This window comes from Periplaneta americana, chromosome 2 (genome assembly GCF_040183065.1).
Source record: "Periplaneta americana isolate PAMFEO1 chromosome 2, P.americana_PAMFEO1_priV1, whole genome shotgun sequence".
Classification (NCBI taxonomy): Eukaryota; Metazoa; Arthropoda; class Insecta; order Blattodea; family Blattidae; genus Periplaneta; species Periplaneta americana.
In genome coordinates this window covers 109329953-109353014 of record NC_091118.1, presented here as the reverse complement: position 1 = coordinate 109353014, position 23062 = coordinate 109329953, and the positions used below count along the sequence as shown (strand labels likewise).

The following is a 23062-nucleotide window of genomic DNA, read 5'->3' as shown; positions in this document are numbered from 1 at the left end:
TGCAAATTTCAAAACAGGTTTTCGGAGAAATAATCCCAGAAGTTTGCCCAGTAATTGTCAGCGCATTAAAGGAAAATATCAATATGAGTTAAATCATAGTACCAACATAATGTGCTTCTGTAATGGGAATATTTTAATCGCAATACAAATAATGAAACATTGAGAGAATTGCAATTAAAACATTAGAAATATCACACCAAGAAAAATCAATAATATTTCGAAGTCGCATTGTAATAAGAAACATGTACAATAAAACTACAAACATTTTCTTTTTCGAGTAATCAAAATTTGATTGCCAAATGAGGTTTTTAATTTAAGTGTACAGTCAAAACAAGTATTTTAAATCAGCCAAAGAAAATTATTTTAAAATAAAACATAGGAATGCAAAATGTATACAACAAATACTACAAAAATTGTTATTCAACTAATTAAAAATAATAATAAGAAAAAAAAACAGAAGATATTAAACGTGTTAGTTTTGACTATCAGAGTAGCCTATGTGATGAACATTCTGGGGACGGAGTTTTGGTTGGATGATGTTGAAGAGAGCCAAGAGAGTTTGATTCAAATCCGAAAGTGACAGAGTAGTGTACTAGTAGTAAGAATGGAATTGGAGATTTTGTCATTCAAAGGTCGGCTTGAGAAGATTCTTGAGTCGGAGGATGTTGTGGTGATTCGGGAGCTGAACCACAGGAAGTTGAGGAAGTAATTGGTTGAGTAGGTTGTCTAGGATAACCCATTTGGGAAGGAAACATCAAATGAAGGTGCAGATGAATGAAAACGTCCTTGTCCAAAGTAAGTTGGCATTTCAAAGAAGTTTCATTTTGCTTTCACCTGAATGTCATAAATAGCTTGCTGAATCCCTTTCCTAGTAGTCACACGATATGCTATCATTTTCGATGGAAGGAAAGCACAAAATGATTTGACTTCACATTGTTCAACAGTGATCTTTAACCTCCCAGAAGCCATTGGCGTGGTTCAGATGGTAGCGCGTTTGCCTGCTGATCCAGAATTGCGCTCAAGCATAGGTTCGATTCCCGCTTGGGCTGATTACCTGATTGTATTTTTCCGAGGTTTTCCTCAACTGTAAGACGAATGTCAGGTAATCTGTGGCGAATCCTCCGCCTCATCTCGTCAATTGCCAACTCGCTGCCACAAATTCTATCGACACTAAATAAACTAGTAGTTGATAGAGCGTCGTAAAAATAACCAATTAAAAAAATTAACGTCCCAGCAGTGACTTGCATAATTCCAACAGCGGTTGCCAGTAATTCTGTACTTATCATCCAGCTTTTTCACTCGTTTTGGAGCCCTGTCTCATCTTGCGTGTTCACTGGCACGTTCCGTTGTTTTTATTATAATAATCAATATCACCAGGATTCTACAAGACTGGACATAATTTATGAGGTCCAATCTACAGCGTCAGTATAAATGATTTCCCTGATTACGAAAATTATTTGTGGACAAACGATTGAACGTAAAAAAATTTTAAATATACGAGTGTATGGATAAACTCTCCAAGTTTTTAAACATACCTTATAGGTGCTCGATATGGGCTTCACTTGTGTCCCTGCAGACATCATACCGATAGTTCAATTCGTCCCACACACGGCTAAGTGTATCCATATCGATTGCAGCGTAGCGTTGATGATGCGGACGCGTAACTCTGGCAGATTTTCCGGTAATGGAGGTACAAAAACAGTCTTTAACATACCCCCACAGGTAGAAGTCACACTGTGTTAAGTCAGGGGAACGTGGAGGCCAGGATAAGAGATGCATGTCGTCTTTGTCGTTACACTTTCCAAGTCCAAGGTGTACGGCCTTTTCTTTTTTCTCGAACCCACCGTGTCAGGACATGTTAGAAGAGTAGCTGATGCCACAGCTGGAGAGTGATAGTGCTGATTTCATATAGCAACAAAATGGCGCTTCACCTCACTTCCACAACGAAGTCCGGACATTCCTGAACGACCGATTGCCAAACAGATGGATTGGTCGCGCGAGGAGAGACGACATGCAGCTCTTGTCCTGGCCTCCACGTTCCCCTGACTTAACACCGTGTGACTTCTACCTGTGGGGGTGACTCTGTTTTTGTACCTCCATTACCGGAAAATCTGCCAGAGCTATGCACCTACATCATCAACAACATCGTTGCAATTGATATGGATACACTTAACCATGTGTGGGATGAATTGAACTATCAGCTTGATGTCCGCAGGGTCACAAGGGAAGCCCATATCGAGCACCTATAAGGTATGTTTAAAAACTTGGAGAATTTCTCCATATACTGCTATATATAAAATTTTTCTACGTTCAATCGTTTGTCCATAAATAATTTTCATAATCAGGGAAATCATTTATACTCACTCTGTACTTCAGACTACTCCATGCTTGAGGTGTGCGCGGTTCACAAGATAAACGGCAACGAACCCATCCACACTGCGGTAACGAATCCCTTTGTATTCGCGAGAAAAACAGACAGGGAATGGATCGCTGCACAGCATTTGAGGTGTGCGCATTCTTGCCGCAGTGCGTGCTTGAAATCGCGTACAAACGAGCGAACGAAGCCTCAAATTCTGTTCGACCTTGTTGCATTACTGCCGTGGCGTCCGTGTATTCCTGGCCTTATGAGTTTCCCGCTTGCAATATATTTCTTAAAAGCATTTCGTTTATCTGCAATAATTGCAACAATTTTCATCCCAGGCTCTGAGTCTCTTTTTCCTATATCATCTCTTTTTTCTGCTAAACTCTCGGGTGATGCTTGTTTTAAAAGTTGGGATATAGTTTTCCATTCTTATTCTATTGAATCTGCTGTTTCTGTATTCTTTGTGTCAAATTTGACCCTTTTTTTGGAATAACCATCTTATGCTTTCATCTTGTAGAAGATTAACTTTAAAAAATTTAGATTGCACTGTATTTAATTTTGTTATTTTCTTACTTCTTAACCATTTTGTAGGAAAGTGAATAGTTGAAGCTAATAAAATGATCAGTTTCCAATTCAAAGCCCCAGAAGACTCATGTGTCAAGGACATGTTTTAATAATTTGTCGTTTACTATTACATAATCAATTTTATAGATTGAGAGTTTCAAGCAGACCAAGTATATTTATGGCAGTCCTTATGCTGGAAAAACGTATTAGTTGTTTTAAGATTGTTGTATAGTGCATAAACAATTAATCTTGTAACTTATTTACACTAAAAAGAGGGGGGGTAGACATTAGCTCGTAATTTCGTGCAATACAGTCTTGTTATATTTTAACGAGAATTTTTAAATGACATTAATGACATTTACATTGTTTTCATTGTTAGTTTTTTTAATCAATATTAGCGCTTTCACATTTGAGGCATTCAGAGCTAAAGTGGATCAAGTCACAAATTTTTATAATTTGAATTTAATTCATTTTCTAATTATCTCAAGTTGGATCTTTTCCGAGCAATAATGGATCAAGTCTTAATTCCAAGCATTTGCTGGTAGGTGACACCAGTCACTTTTGTCTTAGATTATTTGTTCACGATGTTCTGTGCTATAGTCGATCAAGTCACCAAAGCATTGTGTCAGTCAACATCACAATTGTTTATATTTTATAAATCTAGAATTTTGAGAATGGAGCAATAAAATTATTGCTAGTCAAATTAGATAATCCACTAGACCAAGTTAACTTTTATCTCAAAACTACATCTCATGGACTTGATCCACTTCAGCTCTGAATGCCTGATTTGTCTATGACTGTTTATTGTCTTCTTTATCAATTTGTAAGTTTTATATTATTTCTCATTAGCATTATAGTATTTAATTGTGCTTATTGTTTCTTTTCGTAGAATATAAAAGGTGTTCGACTGAGAGTCAAAGATTCAAGCCCTGATGCTCTACCTGAACATTATGGTGTTCGTAGGAAGCCACGCAAGTACTTGCTTCCAACTCCAACTTCGCACCTCATCACCGTGCTGTGCTTCCTTTTTGGTGTGTTCGTCACTATTGTGTTGCTGGAGAGGAAGCTCCCTGTTCCCTTGAAGGAGGCTGACGCACCAAGTAACCCTGGATACTTCATTGCTGAAAGAGCTATGAAACATTTAATGAGGCTAACTGATATAGGTCCTCGAACTGCAGGCAGCTATGAGAATGAAGTATTAGCTATCAAGTTCTTTTCTGAAGAAATTGGTGCTATCGCAAACCGTGCTAAACAGATTCATAAAGTGCAAGTGGATGTTCAGAAAACAAGTGGAGCATTTCCTTTGCACTTCTTGGATGGCATGACAAATGTATATAAAAACGTTCAAAATGTGATTGTTAGAGTGAGTGCAAGGCATGCTGAGTCTGTGCACAGCCTTCTGGTGAACTGTCATTTTGATACTGTGTCCGGTAGTCCAGGTAAGTTGCACAGCTCTGTTTTCTTTTTTAAATAACTCATAGAGATAATCGTGTATAGTTGTTTATTATTTAACCTACGTACAGTCTTAGAAAAAAGTTTTGTATCACAGATACTTTAAAGTCCCAGAAAGGAGGCAGTGGACATGATCAGTCATACAACGAAACAAAACTAATTTTATTACCTCAACTAGTCCTTCTCTTGTTAACCAGGTTGCTCATCCTCTGATCATGCACATTGCACCGTTTCTGGGACTTATAAAGTATCTGTGCGACAAAATTTTTTTAAGTCTGTACATATAGACTACATGTAAATGCAGTTTATGAATGAAATAAACTGGAAATACATTCTTAGCTGAGGGAATGAAAGATGTGCAAGGGTCACTGTTCTCGACATTGCTAATTTGGATATATCAGTAGTTGATTATATTTTATAAAAATGCGAACTATTAGCATCTGTATAAAAGATACTGTAGACCCTACATCGTGGGCGTTGACTTTATGGAGCAAGAAGGCATGTGCCCCATATGAAATCAAATATTGTTGAAGTTATTTACAACTCGAATTGACAGTACAATGAAAGCAATGCAAAAACTGTTTGACAGAAGATGCCGGCATCTGGTAGAGTTAATTCTCATCACTTTTGCATAACATAGTGACTTGCTTCCACAGATGTTGACAATAAACATAAGATTTAACTTAAATTCGTACTCTCCGCATTTTTGGTTGGTTTTGTTGAGCTGTTTATTGCCTTCAAATTCAAAAGTGGTATTCCATTGTTACCTTTTATTCCAGTCATTTAGTAAGTCTGTTTTTCCATATTTAAAATACAAATGATGTGATAAAATATAATATGAAAAATAAAAATCAATAAAGAAAATAATAAACATTTTGGCCTTCTGTGGAAAATACTCTGTGCACAGCAAAATATGTTTTTTTTTAGTAGGTTATTTTACAACACTTTATCAACATCTTAGGTTATTTAGCGTCTGAATAAGATGAAGGTGATAATGCCAGTGAAATGAGTCTGGGGTTCAACACCGAAAGTTACCCAGCATTTGCTCATATTGGGTTGAGGGAAAACCTCGGAAAAAACCTCAACCAGGTAACTTTCCCGACCGGGAATCGAACCCGGGCCACCTGGTTTCGTGGCTAGACGTGCTAACCGTTACTCCACAGATGTAGACAGCAAAATATGTTTGGATTAAAAAATATTCGAAAGAGTAAATTTATTACATATCTTGGATACACATTATCCTTTTTTAATGAGGTAGTCATTCCAAAGAAAACTTTTAAGTACACCAAAACAATGGGAATAATTAACTATATTATGAAACCTTCCTTAGTAAAAGACATACTAGAATTCCCCTATACAAGACCTTGGCAAGACCCATATTTTGTTACAATAGTGCAGCATGAATATTAAGAAAGGAAAACGAAAGCACAATAATGTCAAGTGAAATTAAATTTATGACATACACAGCATAAACGTAATGAGGACGTAGGCTAATTATAATTAGAACCTGTAATGCATCATATACAAATCTCAAAAGCCATGTTTCACTGTCATCCAAACAAGAAGATATCTTTAGGTCGTCCAATGAAATGATGGGTTGAAAAATCAACTGCCAAATTGTAATAGGTCATAGGGCCTAATACTTGAATAAAATAGGAAGAAGAAGATGATAAAGTACGTCTTCGAATGTGATTAAAATGTGATATAGGTTTGGTAGATTTGCAACTAGAATTAAAAAGAATGTCGTAGATGTTGTCAACCTGGAATGTGAAGGAACATTGGAAATTGCCTTGTCGTCTTCAACCTTTAACCCGCTAGACACTAATAATGTTACTTTCTGAACAAGCAAAGATAATTTTAAAAAATATATAGGCTTACACCAATGCTTACTCATTCAAAACTTCAGATACCAGTATTAGGATTTGTCATTCGGAATGGGTAAAATATTACTCATGGATTGAATATGAAAACAAAAGATAAGAGAAATAGGATTCACTTGTACTTAGGTACAGAAAAGCCTGACGTGTCTGCTTTTGTAGATCAACGGTTCATTGATTTGAAAAATTCTTTGGAGAAGTTAAAAAAGACATGAATCGAGTAATTTACACAATGCATGTAGCCTGTTCAGGATGGAACAGGTATATCAGAAATAACAATTGCAGTGAAAGCACACAAAATGCACTTCGACAGCTATTTCTATGTTACTAATGTGCATAGCTACACAAGGCTCAGTTGTTAAAGTTCACATTCATGAAGAGTTAAATTTAAATCAACTCCTATTACTGAGGTCCTAAGATAATAAATACACAAAATTTTCCTAAGCTGCACTTGGTACAAATGGCTCTCTCATGATATAATATTACAGTGTTATAATATGACGACATATCAGTATGGGAGGGAGAGGAGCAGGGGGAACTAATAGATTACGGAGTAGATTACAAGCTATGAAGCCAAGGTCACTCTTTGTGTATTGCATTGCTTATAGACTGAATGTGGTTGTTCAAAATTGCATTTCATTCATTTATTTGATTAAATATTTAGGCTATAGGATTTATGTTATTAATAGCTATTGCTTGAGTATTGAATTTTGGTAGATGAAATTATATTTATTATTTGGAATTATGGAAAGATAGACTTAAAATATAAATTATAGCCCAGACATTACACCTTCTGCTTACTTTTTTTTTTTTTTGCCAAAATCCAAAGAATAACATCACTGCCAATTTGAACAACTGGGAGAAAGATGGCAGATTGTCATCGAAAATAATGCATCTTTTTTTCCCCCAAAAACTGACGTGTGTTCAAATGTTATGTTAATGCCTAAGAACCTATCAACAAGATTATATTGGAAAGTAGAGCAACATGAACTAAAGGTGATTTGCAAAGGAACAATAGTATCAGTAATATACTGCCGACTAACAATGTGGGAAGAGACCATAAATGTCTTTGAGTATCAAAGAGTATAAAGAATGAAGAACATTTAAAATATTTAAAGATATCACACTGTCATCTCTGTGAAAATAACTTCGTTGATACTTTCTTTTGTCATGTACTGGAGAGATTCTATTAAATGAGCATCACTTCAAATGATATTACGTCGAAGAAAAAAAAATTTTTCCTTACAGGAATGACGAAAAACTGAATTAGGTTACTCGTAAACCGGACAAGTTTTAATTAGGGCCTACATTACACACAACCACTTTTAAGTACTTTTTTCCACGGTTTACAAATATGACGACTTGAATCCATCAGACTTCACAGCAAGAAAAGATGAAGCAAGTAAAAGTAACAAATTCAGTTTAGTCCACCAGTTTTGAAATTATGCTCAAATATGACATTGCTATGGCAGACAGTGCTAATATTAAAGGTTCACATCTCAATGAAATCTCGAAGACTTCACTTGTGATGGAAATGGAGTGTTAATTCATAGATTTATGGTTTCTTTGGAAGTATGTATGAGTCCATTCGAGAAATATGAATGGAGTGTGAATTTAAATGAGCAAGATTTTTATTTGAAGTTTGATTTTTCATAACTAAGCCCCTTCATGATAAACTTCATAAACTGTTACTGTTTATGAAGCATGTATGTACAATCGTAAGAGTTCAAGTGCTATAACTTAGGTATCCTACAAACAAAACTCAGCTCGGACTCCTCGCGGCGTGCATGCTATACCCCTCTTACTCCCCTGCAGTAGGTTTGAGAGCATGCTGGAAATGGGAGCATATGTTATCTTCTGCACGAGACATTCACTCCCGCTGGTTTCTGCACACCGAGTTTTCCTTGTTGGATGCCTATAGAAATAATGATCAGTGAATTATACAAAGCTATAAAGAAATCAATCAATATGTCCAACCCAACAATATGTTGTGCTTGCAGACAGCATGAATATTTAAGATCTACAAGACACTAAAATATATCCAATTTAACATTTTTAAGATGTATTGAAGTAATTTTCGTACACAAAGAAAGAAAAGTGTCAGTTTGCACGAAATCCCGAATAACACTAGACTACGAAGCAAATGTTGTTTAAACATAGTGAAATAATAGAAAACATAAGAATGAAAATAAAATACCGAACTATAAATTACTGTATTCATATATTTCATATACTTATTTAATGTCATCAACATTTACAAGTTATGGTGTACCTTCACATTTCTGTGTAAGAAAATGAAGTGGTTGAAGTACTTGCCAAGAAAGCAGTTATAGATAAAGGTGGGAAATTGTGTACTGAAAATATCTGAAAACAAGATAACTACTAAGGCAAAGGTGAAATACTTAAACAAATGGCAACATCAGTAAAAAAAAAAAAAAAAAAGGAAATATGTGCATATTATTTTTCTATCAGAAACTCTGGTCGGACATTGTAATATGAACAGAGCTTTCGACCTTTGTGACTGATCATAGATAGACAACATATTTTCATCAAATGGGAATAATTGAAAACCTATTGTGTGAGCGAATGTGGAACATCAATCATAACTTGATTTATTAATATCAACTAGACCTACTAAAGAAACAGAGAAAGATACTGCAGAGTGACATAATACATAGTGGGGGTATTTTGCCAGTCACAAATGAAGCTTGACAACAAATATGTCTTGACAGTTTTTGACCTTGTAAGGACTATTAATTTTGATGAAGTTAGATATTGTTACAAAATATAAATTATACGTAGCATGCAATATTATTACATTTATGTAATGAAGTATTCTGAGATACTAAATTAAGAGGAAATAAAGAAGAAACAGCAGAGTGCACACGCTTACACATGTCTTCTCAAGCTCTCTATCTTGTGACAGTGTGTTAAATGTTTTGTTAGTAGGGAATCTTTTGTCATTCATTTTTTGCGGTTGTATTTGTGTTATTTTTTATTAAATCTCAGATTTTGTTCTGATTTAAGTTTGGTGTTTATGTATTATTTCTTAGTGTTCTAACATAACTTATTCGTTAGGTCTTTAGATTTATTTTTCTCTCATCATTCTGTGAAAAACATTGTTAGAAATGGGATTTCAGTTTTCTCTTAACTTCTCGTTTGTTGCAATATTATGCAAACATAATCTTAAAACCATGCAACCATATCAAGATCTTGCAAAGCATTTGTGTTCTCCCTCTCCTCCATCTCTGGGAAGCACAATTTCAACATGCAGTTTTGTGACAGCCAAGTATAGTAGGCCTGTTGTTCCTATATCTGACTGTTTTGCATGAGGTTGTGACTCATAATTCGTTCCTAACTTCAAATAATTGAAAAGCCAGGCAAGTCTCCAGTAGCATTCTGAGTTTTTTTTTCCTAATGGGCATAACTCCATTTCATTTGCGACAACTTATTTGTTAAAACTATCTTGTGTATGGGCGAATGTCCCTAATAGAGAATTTGGTGTACAACTTTCCTTTGTTTAATTTACTTTCATAACATTTTTGCGTACAGTATTTCACAGTGCACTTAGAATCTTATTATAGAAAAACGTCTTAATTTATTTATATATTTATTTACTGTTTTACTTTTTTTTTTATTAATTCATTTATTCATTTATTTTTATGCATTTTCTAAAATCATTTGTTTGTTTGTTTATTTGTTTAAAGTCTTCCTCAACTCGTGAGAATTATAAAAATAAGATTACAATCGATTTACAATATGAAAAAAAAAATCGGGAATTAGAATGACAATATATGGCAATTAATATAAAAATTAATGTGGTAAAAATCTAAAGAAAGTTGTACTAGAAAGTTAGCTTAGGACCTGAATAAAGATGATATCGTAAGATGTAAAGTGATAGTTTGAATGACTCAGTAGCTACTTCTTTGATGTTGGCATTTGGTATTAAAACATTTACAGAAAGAAAGGAGACTAATGGTGGTGTTTTCTCTTACATCAAAAACAGATCAATATTTTATTAACTTATTACGTTTTTAAATAATTTTCTTAAATATGAAACTAATATTAGAAGCAATTAAAAAACAGCAGTAACTATTTCGCATGAATTTTGGAAATTTAATTGCTTGCCATTATTTAACCCAATACATTCATGAAGTGAAATGTTGAAATTAAAAATTTGTGTAATGGAGGATAAGAAAGTCTTACAATTTAATTGATATATGTCTTTTGAATTAGAGTTAAAGAAAATAAATTATGAACACGAATGTCAGTAGTAATGTGATAAAGAAAAGAATTTTTGCAACTTGGGTAAAATCTATGAGGGTAATAAAGCTATCTTGGTGACATTTTCTTTTATTCTACGGTATTACTGTTGAATTTAGGGGTGTTGCACTTCTGGTTAATATGTTTTAGCCAACCAGTCTCTTCTGATATGGCATTATTGCTCTTAATAAAGTACAAATTTTATCAAATTTTTGCAAAAAGACTGATTTCCCTTGGAAAATAATTCCCCAATAAAGACATTCTTCCCTTCACTATGAATAGGACAACTTGAAGTACCTTATATAATTTTGAACATTTCTACATTGTCTCTCTTTAAAATATTGGTTTTTTCTTGTTGGAAACTCAAGTTCAAAGGAGTTGCCAAGTAAAACACATGGTAGATACACTGCGTTGACAGGTTTTCTTTGTTTTCTTCCATTTCCTATAACATAATTCCATCATTTCTACAGAGTGAACGAAAAGTAGGTATACTCCTGTCATTTATATAGATTTAAAATGACTTGATATGTTTGTTATGCATCCAAAATATCCACATGTACTCTTCCATGGTCTCTGCACAGATGGATGCATCTCCAGGCCTATTTGCTCATTTTGCATAGCATTTGTGGCGTGCAGTCTTGAAAATATTGCTCACAGACTCGGCATTTGAAACATGGCACCTTTTGTAGACATCCTGCTGTATGATACATCAAAGACATTGTCTGGTATGACGAGATTTAGGCTTCGTGATGATCATGTCAAAAGTGAAGGAAGATTTTCGGATCCAGCCATTGAAAAAAATATGGTGCAGACAGTTGATCTGTCACCTCCACTCAAATCATAATGTGAGGTGGATTTTGTTCAATTTCTTGCTAGAAATGTGAATTCTCCTTGGACAAAAAAAAAAAAAAAATTCAGATCTTTATAACTTCGACAAATACTGCATTCATCAGAAAAAAGTAACTTTCCTTTTACCTCCTCTCTTTGGAAAATGGTGGAGAAGCAAGTTGCATGCTTTTTTCACACTGTTTTAAATTTAAATCTGATAGCTCACTGTGATGCCACAAATGCCAAGAAAAATGAGCAACCCAATCTGGAGATGAGTCCATCTGTGCAAAGATCATGGAGAAGTACATGTGGATGTTTTGGATCCATAACAGGCATGTCAAATCATTGTAAATCTATATTGATGATAGAGGTATACGGACTTTTCGCCCACTCTGTACATAATATACTGTTATTCTAATCCTATGGCATATGTTATAACAAGTAAATATGCACAACCCCAGGAGCTGGTAGGCACCAATTTTTTAGTCTTCATGTATGACGCAGAGAGATGATATTTTACTTAATCGAATCAGTAATTCTTGAAACAAAGCTCACTGTTACTGGTGGCGTCTATATAAATCAAATTTTATTACGTGGTTTCATTCTGCAATTGACAGAGGAAGAAAACAATCCACCTCGTTTCAGCAGATTCAGCATCTGCTCAGACCATGGGTAGGTCCTTACGAGAAGTGAAGAGAGTCTTGGGGAGAAAATTATGAGTAACATTTTCTGCAATTATTTTCTTTGGAGATATATTAAATTTAAAGTGTAACTTATGCATTACTTGATCTTCAAGGAAACCTTAGAATAGAAATTATAACTGCGGTGAAACCTGGATTCAGGGTTTTTCAGGGGACCGGATAAATTATACCCAGAATCGAGAAAAACCCAAAATAGGGGTTTTGCCAAAATTGAAGAAGAAATCCAACATATTTAAAAAATAATTTTTATGGTCTAATCTCAACTAAAAGAACATAAATGCTTTAAAGAGCTTCACAACATTAAGTATACTGGTTGGTTGCATCAAGTTTATCTGCCACTTCTTGAAGAAATCAGGAATGGATGTCTGTTTTGTTGGACATCTTTGATGAAGGAAGAGTAACTCCCTTTTCACCTGGTTTCACCTGGATTCATCAATATTGAAGCTACACATGTATCTTCATACAGCTTCCAGTCGTGCTACTGTTCATCGATGCAGTCTTCTTCATTCTCCATGATGTCACCACTAACAGCCTTTGTAAAGCCTGCTTTTCTGAAGCAGTTGGTGATGGTGGCTGCTGACACTTCCTCTCATGCACTGCAGACCATATGCTGGCAGTGAGGATGGAGATTTTGAAAATAGAATCTCCAGTTTGTCTGTTCACCGCAGCAATCTGTTTCTGTACCAGTGAACGTCTATACTTCCCCTTGAGGGCATGAATTACACCCAAATCCAGGGGTTGGAGACAGCTATGCAGTTAGGTGGGAAGAAAGCAACCTTCACATTCTTCAAGAATGACGTATCTGGGGGATGTGCCAGACACTTACCCGCTAAAAGAATTATCTTCCTGTTAGCAGCCCCCATTTTCACGTCCAGCTGTCTCAGATAGCTGCTAAAAATGTCTATTGTCATCCAGGCAGTCCTGTTGTTCTTGTAACTAATTGCATGACATTGTGTGGATTTCAACTTCTCGGAATCATCTGCATTTGTACAGAGAACAGTGAGCCTCTCCTTACTTTTCTTCCTACCGTGGCAGGTCTCTCCTTTTATGTGGAGGCTCTCATCAGGGAGTAGAAGACCCCCATCTCATCGGTATTAAAGATATCTTTGGCATTATAGCCTTCAATGAGACGTGGAAGCACATCATCTTTCCGACGATCCACTGACCCGTCTGGAACAGTTGCACTTTCATCACACACATTTTTGTATGTAATATGCTGCTTAAAGCAATGAAGCCATCCATTAGAAGCCTTAAAATTGTCCACTTTCAGTCTTAATGCGATGCTTTGTTGTGAATTAATTCTCATGCACCTCACCACATGATTAACATGTGGTTTCTGGCACTGTGTTGCGTCAGGTATCTCACCTGGGTACGCATGGTAGATAAGAAGAGGGATAGGAACTGTTACTGAAACGACCTTGGACAAGGAAATACGCATTTTGGACTGAAAAAACGCACAATCGAAGCTAATTTGTTTTGTTGGGACAATAAATTTGTTTCTTAAATGCGGTAAAACACTAAATCGAGAAACATTAAATCGGAGTAAAATAGCGCTGCATATATGGGACTTCTGCCAGGACCGCAAAATAAGAACGCAAAATGTGGGTAAATCTTAAATCGAGAAACCCAAAATCGAGGTTCCACTGTATGTATTACAGTTGATCTTCTTTGACATGTGAATAGAAATTTGTTTTGGAGGTTGCAATTGCATTGCACACTATATAGGTCATTTTAAACATCTTATGAATGAAAACCAGTAAATAAGATAAGTTATTTTTTTCCTTGTTGTGACTATAGGTCTGATTTAACCAGAAGATCACCTACTTTGGCCGATGCAGTGCACGTTCATTAGTCACTGCTTGGCTTTAGAGACTCGCTGTATATCTGTGAGACATGGTTCTTGGCCCAGTTTTATGGAATGCAGAGGTTATGTAGCCATGAAACAGCACTTTTTTTTTTTTCAGCATCTTGAGCAAATAAATTGACAATCAAATTTCAATTTGTTTGCTAATCAGGAGTGCTTATCACACTACTGTGAAAGCTGGTGGACTTTGTAGCAGCTTTATGTGCCTTTAAAAGAGATAATTAAGTAAATTATTTTTGTGATAAGATACATTTATGTTCCTTGACCTGCTGTCTATATTCGGGAAATTGTAACATATTGTAATTTAATGCAAAGTAATTTAGGCTGTCTTGGTATTGAATGGAAAAAGCATATCTGAAGTGCATGCATGCATGTATACACCTCTGCATGCGTATGTATTAAGAATTTACAAAACAATTATTACGGTCGACATGAAACACAGGGTGTATCTAAATTGATGTCAAATATTTCGGAGACGTGTTCCTAACATAAAAACAATTTTAAAAGTTAATAAGAACATGGGTCTGAAAACCATTCATAAGGGAGTTATTAAAGGATTTGTCCCTTCATTAACCACTGATTGATGATTTTTTTTTTGTTTGTATTTTGTAGAACAAAGAAATAAGAAGAAAATGTATTCTGTGAGTTAACAGAACGAAATTATTTGCATAATTTAATTGATGATGTGCTTCTGGACGTCATCCAACAAATGTGTTTTAACATGATGCTGCTCCAGCTCATTTCAGTCTGATAGTTCGTAATTTTTTAATGATCGATTTCCCCAAAAATGTATTGGTCGAAGGGGATTCATTGCATGGCCTGCTCGATCGCCTGATTTGAATCCAATGGTTTATGCGATTCTGTACTTAATGTTGATATTCTGAGAGCGTATGCAAACTGGATTTCACGAAATACGAAACACTCCAGGAATTTTCAACAGAGTATGCCAGAGCATGTAATGCAGGTTTAGGGGATACATCGAAGCAGGAGGAAGCCACTTCGAGCAATTTTTGTAACATTAAATTTTGTCTTGTAACTCTGAAATAAATTATTTTGAGACCAATGTTCATATGAATTTTTTTTAATGTTTTGGTGTTAGGAACACGTCCCCGAAATATTTGGCACCAATTTAGATACACCCTGTATAGTCCTTGAAACTAAAAAAGAAAACAGTAATAAAAAACAAGTATTATTAACTTAGGAAATGAGAACATTGAAAGCAAGTTGACAAAGCAAAGCTTGACAAAATCACAATTAGGAAGTAAGAATGGTGCATGTGGGGTGTTATGAAATGTGCAAAAAAGAGAGGAAATGGTGAATCAAATAGTCTTTTGAATTAATGACAGATTGATAAAGATAGGAAGATCTGATATCTTTTATAAGATGTAATGCAGAAAGTCTGTTGAAAACATGGATGGGTGACTGAGCATCTAGATCATCATATAATACGCATTGATATGAGCCTCTGGCTAGCCTACTACAATGGAGAAGAGGAGAGAGATCAGGAAGAAGAAAAGAGGAAGAGGTGGAATTTTGGCCAGGGTCGAAGTTGAGCCTGTCCACCACAAATGCTCCCACTGCTGCTACAGATTTTGATAAATTATTATTATTATTATTATTATTATTATTATTATTATTATTATTATTATTGTTGTTGTTGTTGTTGTTGTTGTTGTTATTGTTGTTGTTGATATACATTTTTTAAATGGGAGTATAGGGTATAGTGCATCAGTTATTCGTAAATTTCAAAAAGGCATATGACTCGGTTAAGAGAGAAGTTTTATATGATATTCTTATTGAATTTGGTATTCCCAAGAAACTAGTTCGATTAATTAAAATGTGTCTCAGTGAAACATACAGCAGAGTCTGTATAGGTCAGTTTTTGTCAGATATGTTTCCAATTCACTGTGGGCTAAACCAAGGAGCTGCACTATCACCTTTACTTTTTAACTTTGCTCTAGAGTATACCATTAGGGAAGTCCAGGATAACAGAGAGGGTTTGGAATTGAACGAGTTACATCAGCTGCTTGTCTATGTGGATGATGTGAATATGTTAGGAGAAAATCCACAAACGATTAGGGAAAATACGGGAATTTTACTTGAAACAAGTAAAGAGATAGGTTTGAAAGTAAATCCCGAAAAGACAAAGTATATGATTATGTCTCGTGACCAGAATATTGTATGAAATGGAAATATAAAAATTAGAAATTTATCCTTTGAAGAGGTGGAAAAATTCAAATACCTGGGAGCAACAGTAACAAATATAAATGATACTCGGGAGGAAATTAAACACAGAATAAATATGGGAAATGCCTGTTATTATTTTGTTGAGAAGCTTTTATTATCCAGTCTGCTGTCAAAAAATCTGAAAGTAAAAATTTATAAAACAGTTATATTACCAGTTGTTCTTTATGGTTGTGAAACTTGGACTCTCACTTTGAGAGAGGAACATAGGTTAAGGGTGTTAGAGAATAAGGTGCTCAGGAAAATGTTTGGGGCTAAGAAGGATGAAATTAAAGGAGAATGGAGAACTGCACGCATTGTATTCTTCACCTGACATAATAGGAAAATTAAATCCAGACGTTTGAGATGGGCAGGGCATGTAGCACATATGGACGAATCCAGAAATGGATATAGAGTGTTAGTTGGGAGGCCGGAGGGAAAAAGACGTTTGGGGAGGCTGAGACATAGATGGAAAGATAATATTGAAATGGATTTGAGGGAGGTGGGATATGATGATAGAGACTGAATTAATCTTGCTGAGGATAGGGACCAATGGGGGGGCTTATGTGAGGGCAATAATGAACCTCCGGGTTTCTTAAAAGTCAGTAAGTAAGTATTGATATATTTTTCAACTTTACCGCAGGAAATGTGTGAAATCCCTTGGTATGTATTTAAATTCACAGGTTTTAGATCTTGTTCATACCACAGCCTATCCACATAAATTACAAATGTAACCAAACTTGATGTTTATTAAAATAACTGAAGAGTTCTTTGTAACATTGTCTTTCTTCAACAGTGATCACGTTTGTTGTTCGCACATATACAGTTGATGTAGATGCATTATTCATCATAACTACTATTTCCCATAATATTGTTTGTTGTTCCTTTTTGCGTTGTCTGTATTCTCACACTTTCTTTTTTGGCATGTTTTGATTGGTTCACCATTTTTACTTTTATTGAAAATTGTCTTTTTGCTTGTGATAAGCATACATATACAGTACTCTATTGCAATAACTAGTGATGGTGTTGCCCATACAATCAATTTTAGTAACTCCATCTGACAATCTTACACAAACATGTTACACATTTTCCCAATTTGTAGGTCGAATGTAGTCATTTCACATGATTTCGCACCTAACATACAGGAAGTTGACAAATTTGGTTTTGTCCCATCAGGGTCTGAGGCAGTATCAACATAGAGTGCAAAACAGTCTTTGCAATTGTCTCAGTGTGGTTAAATGCAGTTGGTTATGTTGAAAACATATTGGAATGACATATGCCTGCAGTGGAATGTTTGGGTGCAGAATTTTTGTTGATGCATGGCAACACTAGAGCCCTCCTCAATAAACAAGGAGTTTCGCTAATGAATTGGCCAACAATGAGCCCAGACTTAAATCTGATTGAATGCCTATGGGCTATACTAAAAAGATGTACCTATCAACACGAAATTTGGGGGCTGGTGTGAAGTATGTATTGTACCTAGATGACGACGTATCATTCATGCTCGTGAAAGGTTTACAAGGTACTAAGCTCCTTGTAGAGACCTTGAATATCTCGATTATTAAGTTGAAGGAAGGGATTTCTCACTCTGTTTTATGCAGTGTCAATGCTCATTATCATTGTTAACTTGTTTTTTTGTAAATGATCATGATTTTTTTTTTCAAGTAGAGGGTTTGAAATTCATGTTGTATGAAGGATACTCTTTATTATTTAATATAGTACACAATTAAAATCTTGTTCTGCTAATTTTTTTGAGCAGTATATAATTTAAATTTATCGAACTTGTAGTTGAATATTCTACTCTCTTAAGAATCTTATCACTTATTTTAATTGCAGAAGCCGTTCACTATTGTTTTAGAACGAAATTGTCCCTGACTAGTTGATACAGCTTTACATAAATTATAGTAGTTGGTGTATGTGATTTGTAATGAGAAGTTTGTGCAATATTCAGTTGCACTTTTTATTTTGCAGGTGGTAGTGATGATGGAGCAAGTTGTGCAATAATGTTGGAGATTCTTGAGATAATCACTCAGATGGATAAGCCACTGAAACACAACTTAATTCTACTGTTCAATGGTGCAGAGGAGAATCTGATGCAGGTGCAGATATTGATGACATTAGAAGTAGCTTGTTTTATAGTGGAATTGCTTCTGAGCTGAGGAAAAGCAGGTGTTTAATTTTATTAATGCTATGGTTTCACTTTGGAACAGTCTAGGGAGGAGTTGTCTACATAGCATTAGATGAAGTACGATTTTTTATGGCTGTTCCCTTACATATCGTACAAGACGTACACGAGGCAACAAACAATCACACTTTATTAGTTTGTTTTTTACTCTTTACTGGCATATTTACGAGTGGCATCCAGTAAATATTTCGCTACTTTTTTTAATATTAAACACTATTCATTAACTTAACAGACACTTATTTACATATTACAAGTCTCCTGTTACTTCTCCACATAGTCATCATTCTTCCGCAAATATCTTTGGTTGCGTGACACAATTTTTTGCAAACCACTGCTGTACCATGCCATGTCCAGTTGTCATAGCCAAGTGTTCACTGCAGATTTCACTTCATCATTTTGAAACGTCTTGCCTCCAAGGTCCTCCTTGAATTGGGAGATCAGATAAAAGTCACTAGTGACAAGCTTTGGATGTAAAGAGGATGCGAGAAAAGTTCCCATTTTAATTCTGTGAGCTCGTTGTGGGTCCTTTGAGCAGAATGAAGTGTGCATTGTCATGTAGCATCAGAACATTGTGAGACAACCAGGACATTTTCTTTTGATGCCAGTTCAAAGGTTTCTCGAGACAACACAGTATATCTCAGCATTCATTGGTGTTAAAAAAAAAAAAAGAAGAAGAAAAAGCCTGTCGCCATAATTTTCCTTGCAAATTGCATAACATTTACCTATTTCGGAGCACTTACACCAGCTGCCTTCTGACAATTTCTCTCGGAAGTCGAATGATGGATCCAGCTTTCATTGCCAATAACAATTCGTTTAAAGATCTCTCTCTCTCCTCCTCCCCTCCCCTCCCCTCACTCTCTCCCTCCCTCCCCCTCTTCCCCCTCCCTCTCCCCTCCCCCTCTCTCCCTCTCCCTCTCTCTCCCTCCCTCTCTATTTCCCTCTCTCTCCCTCCCTCTCTCCCTCTCTCTCTCCCTCTCTCTCTCCCCCCCCCTCTCTCTCTCTCCAGAAAATTTCGGACCAAATTCATCCTTTGTTGTTTGTGAACGTCATTCAGCATGCATAGCACCCACCTTGTACAGACTTTGTGGTTTTTTTTTTAAAGTTGGTTATTTTACGATGCTTTATCAACTGCTATGGTTACCTACCATCTGAATGACATGGTGATAATGCGAGCAAAATAAGTCTAGGACCCAGCACCGAAAGTTACCCAGCATTTGCTTTTAATGGGATGAGGAAAATTCCGAAAAAACCTCAACCAGGTAACTTGTCCCAAGCAGGATTTGAACTCGGGCCCACTTGTTTCATGGTCAGGCATGCCAACTATTAGTCCACGACATTGGACTGGTTTTGTGGTAATAAAGACGGTCTGTCAGATTGTTTCCAATGGATGAGCATCCAATTTCAATCCCAGGAGGCAGTTGCATTATTTTGTCAATGGTAACACATCGATCTTGCTCCACATTATTGCAAACTGCAACAATCACATCATTGCGAGTCTCTGTGCTGGGTCTTCCACTGTGTTGTTCATCATGGACATCTTCACGGCCTTCCATGAATTGTGCACGCCAATGTCGAACAAATAAATGCTCATACAGCCTTCTCCATAGACAGAGGGTAATTTATGATTGATATTGACATCAGTTTTGTTTTGTGTGTGGTTTTTTTTTTTTCTTTTGCTGAAAAAAAAAAATACGACAGCACGCACCTCACAATAGAACATGTTTCGTAGTAGCAACTTCATACTAGTTGACTGAGTACTGGTGGGAAAATGGAGGCATGATCGTAACCCACCTGAGCACTGCCAATACATCCCAATAAAATTCCCCAACCAGCAAAATTTACGCACACAACTTGTTTTCAGAGAAAAAAATTAGGGAAACTTATTTATTGGAAGCCCCTCGTATTTTGTGGACACTCCTCTCGAAAGGGGAACATGAAATGTGAGCTCCTGTAGAGAATGTTTGTGCATGGCCATAAGATGATTAAAATTAGGCCTTACTGTGATTCTGCCAATAAAATTGTCATGAAGATGAAACATGTTTTCCATTATTTGTTAACGTATATTGCAACAGTTCCTTCTTTTAATGAGTTATCTCTTCAACTATCAATTAAAAGACCTACATAAATGAAATCACTTACTATGCACCCAATAAGAAGATAAACTTTCGTTTTCTAGATTACACACAAAAGACATCTTCAGATAATCCCAGAAAAATGTTCAGTATAGCCTCTATAACTAGTTGTGTGCTGTTCTTTACAATTTACACAACATGATGGTGTGTTAAGAATGGGGAATGGATTTCTAGGTGCTAAAAAAGAGACACTTAGGGTTTTATGAAATCCAATTTAGGACTTTAAGGTGTTTATATAAAATTAACAATTAATGATTTAAATTTTAATAAACATTTCATTTTAGGTGGAATATAAGTGCAAAGAACTAGTGCTGACAATGAGTGCTACTGAACTGAAACTCAAATTATATCAGTGTAAGAGACATATTGCTGATTGGTCAGTTTCATTCTGCATAATGGGTGCATTGACAAGAAAACTAATTTGTAAGCTCTCACCTAACATGAACAGCCTACCATCTCTTTTATGCTAGATGAACTTTTCCAAATGAACTTCAGTTTCAGGAAATTAGGTAAAATCTTCTTCTGCCCTCTTCTAAGACCGATATGAGACGAACTTGCCAGACCAGTGTTTGTCTGTAAGATTCTTCTTTTTTTGAATAGCATTTTTTGTAGTTACCTTGGCTTTTTTTTAGTACTGGCATTTTTATTTTAAATATACACAAAGTACTAAAAAGGCTCTTTTCAGGCACAAACATAAGTTTTAGGTATTTTTAGGAGTTTATGGTTCATTTAGGCATTTCAAGTCCTATAGAATTTAGATACTGTGTACATGAAAGGTAGAGATATCTTAATAACATAGTCTAGGAGGGATATCTTAATAATATAGTCTAGGACGTAGTAAACAAAATAGATATGGAACTAGAAATCCATTTCCTAGTTATGAACTTACAAGGTTTTTAAAGTTTGAAGTGGGATGAATTCCATCACATTTAAGACATCGGACTCTTTTGTAACAGTAGTTTTTTTACTATGGTCATATTCCTGGCAGTTCATACATTGAATAATCTGTCTCTTAGGTTTAGGATATCCCACTTCTATCACAGTATAATACAACGTATTTAAATCATATATCTTTTTATTGTTCACATTAGGTTTAAGGATTAGGAAAAATAAAGGTGAGGGTATCTTAGTAACAAGATGATATATTGGAACCATCTGCAGAGGTTCAAATCCTCGGTTCACGCAAATCATTCGTAATTACGTTGTTGTCACATGAAATATGCTCAGGCCTCTAATCACCACTCGAAAACTGCATTCATTCTTCAGTTGAAATGTATAGAATTCAGCTTTGTGTGTTTCATAATATTTTATAGCATTTGTGTAGCTTTCAGCAGATTTAAAAGAACATTTTGTTGTCTGATTATCCAGAGTAATGTGTTTAAAAGTAGGCCTACTAATATTTTCTGTGCTTTAGTTATGAAGGATTCATTAAATTTGTGTTTGATACTTATATAGGAGGAGGGTTTTTTAATTGATTTTTGATTAGAACTGTTATGATCCACAATTTCTGTGTCATCATCTTCTGATAAGTTTGATAATTGTTCAAAAGGATCTGGAGAAATATATAAAGACTTGTTATTACTTTCAAATGCTGATGCTGAAATTTTTCTCTTATTGCCTATTGTTGTCATCTTCATTGACCTGCACTTGATGAGATTATGCTAGCAATGCAGAAACAGTTTATATAGAGTGTACTCCAGTCGAGCACTTAGATAACACTAAAAATAATAATACTATATTAAAACAAACATATTGCATGTCGTTCTGCTTTACTTTTTTAATCTTTATTTAATCTTGCTGAAGCTCTCTGTTACATTTATTATTGGATACAATATAGCCCTAAGCTGTGCCGACCATGTGGTTTTACTGTTCAGGAAAATATTTTCTGACACTGAAATTGCTAAAATGTATGGTTGCGCTCGTACCAAAATTACAAAAATTATAAATGAGATGTGAAATGAAGAGAAGATGAAAATAATAGCATGCACCATTTTCATTTCAATTGCCACAGGTTGTAGCAATCAGTCTGATTCCAAACTATCCAATTGTTACAACTCTGAAATTTCGCTAGTAGAGAGTTGTTTACTTCCACCTTGTCTTGGCATTGCTCTAGATAATCGTGAGTGGATTGCATTTAGATTTCGAAAAGTACATGGTTATATTTCCATCAAGTTTTTTTTTTTTTTTTTTTTTTTTTTTAGGACTAGATCCTGCGATGGATTGTTGCATTTAGGTTTGCTTTGATTCATGTATGTGATTATGTGATGACCTGATGACTGTCGAAGTGTGACAAGTGGCCTGAGTGGCATTTGTGAATCTGATGCTGACAGGTGGACTTCTGATTCAGCCCTGATAGAGCCAGGTTTCATCCTTGGATGAGTACCAGATAAGCCCCAGGGCCAGGAACCCAGAGCCCTTCCTATATCAGCATCAAAAACACCAGCTTATTTTTAACTATTGTAGATGATAGATGAAATGAGGGGGAGATGAAGAGCGTTGCTGAAATGAAAGAAAGAAATGGGAGTAAACCGAGAAAAATCCCTGCAACATCTGTTTTGTCCACCACAAGTTCCATCACGACCTGAACGAGGATCGAACTCTGACTGCCAGG

General features: G+C 35.5%; 1 protein-coding gene across 5 annotated transcripts in view; it reads left to right on the top strand.

Annotated features, from left to right (window-relative positions):
* The window catches only part of LOC138694493 (endoplasmic reticulum metallopeptidase 1-like), a 145811-nt gene that overhangs the window by 38101 nt on the left and 84648 nt on the right, over window positions 1-23062 (top strand). For all 5 annotated transcript variants that reach the window (XR_011330956.1, XM_069818261.1, XM_069818263.1 and 2 more), the window contains exons 3-4: window positions 3816-4365; window positions 18106-18233. Coding sequence is in view for 4 of the 5 variants with exons in the window: in XM_069818261.1 (XP_069674362.1) it covers window positions 3816-4365; window positions 18106-18233 (678 nt within the window). In the remaining variant the exon portion in view is untranslated. The remainder of the gene's footprint in view (window positions 1-3815; window positions 4366-18105; window positions 18234-23062) is intronic.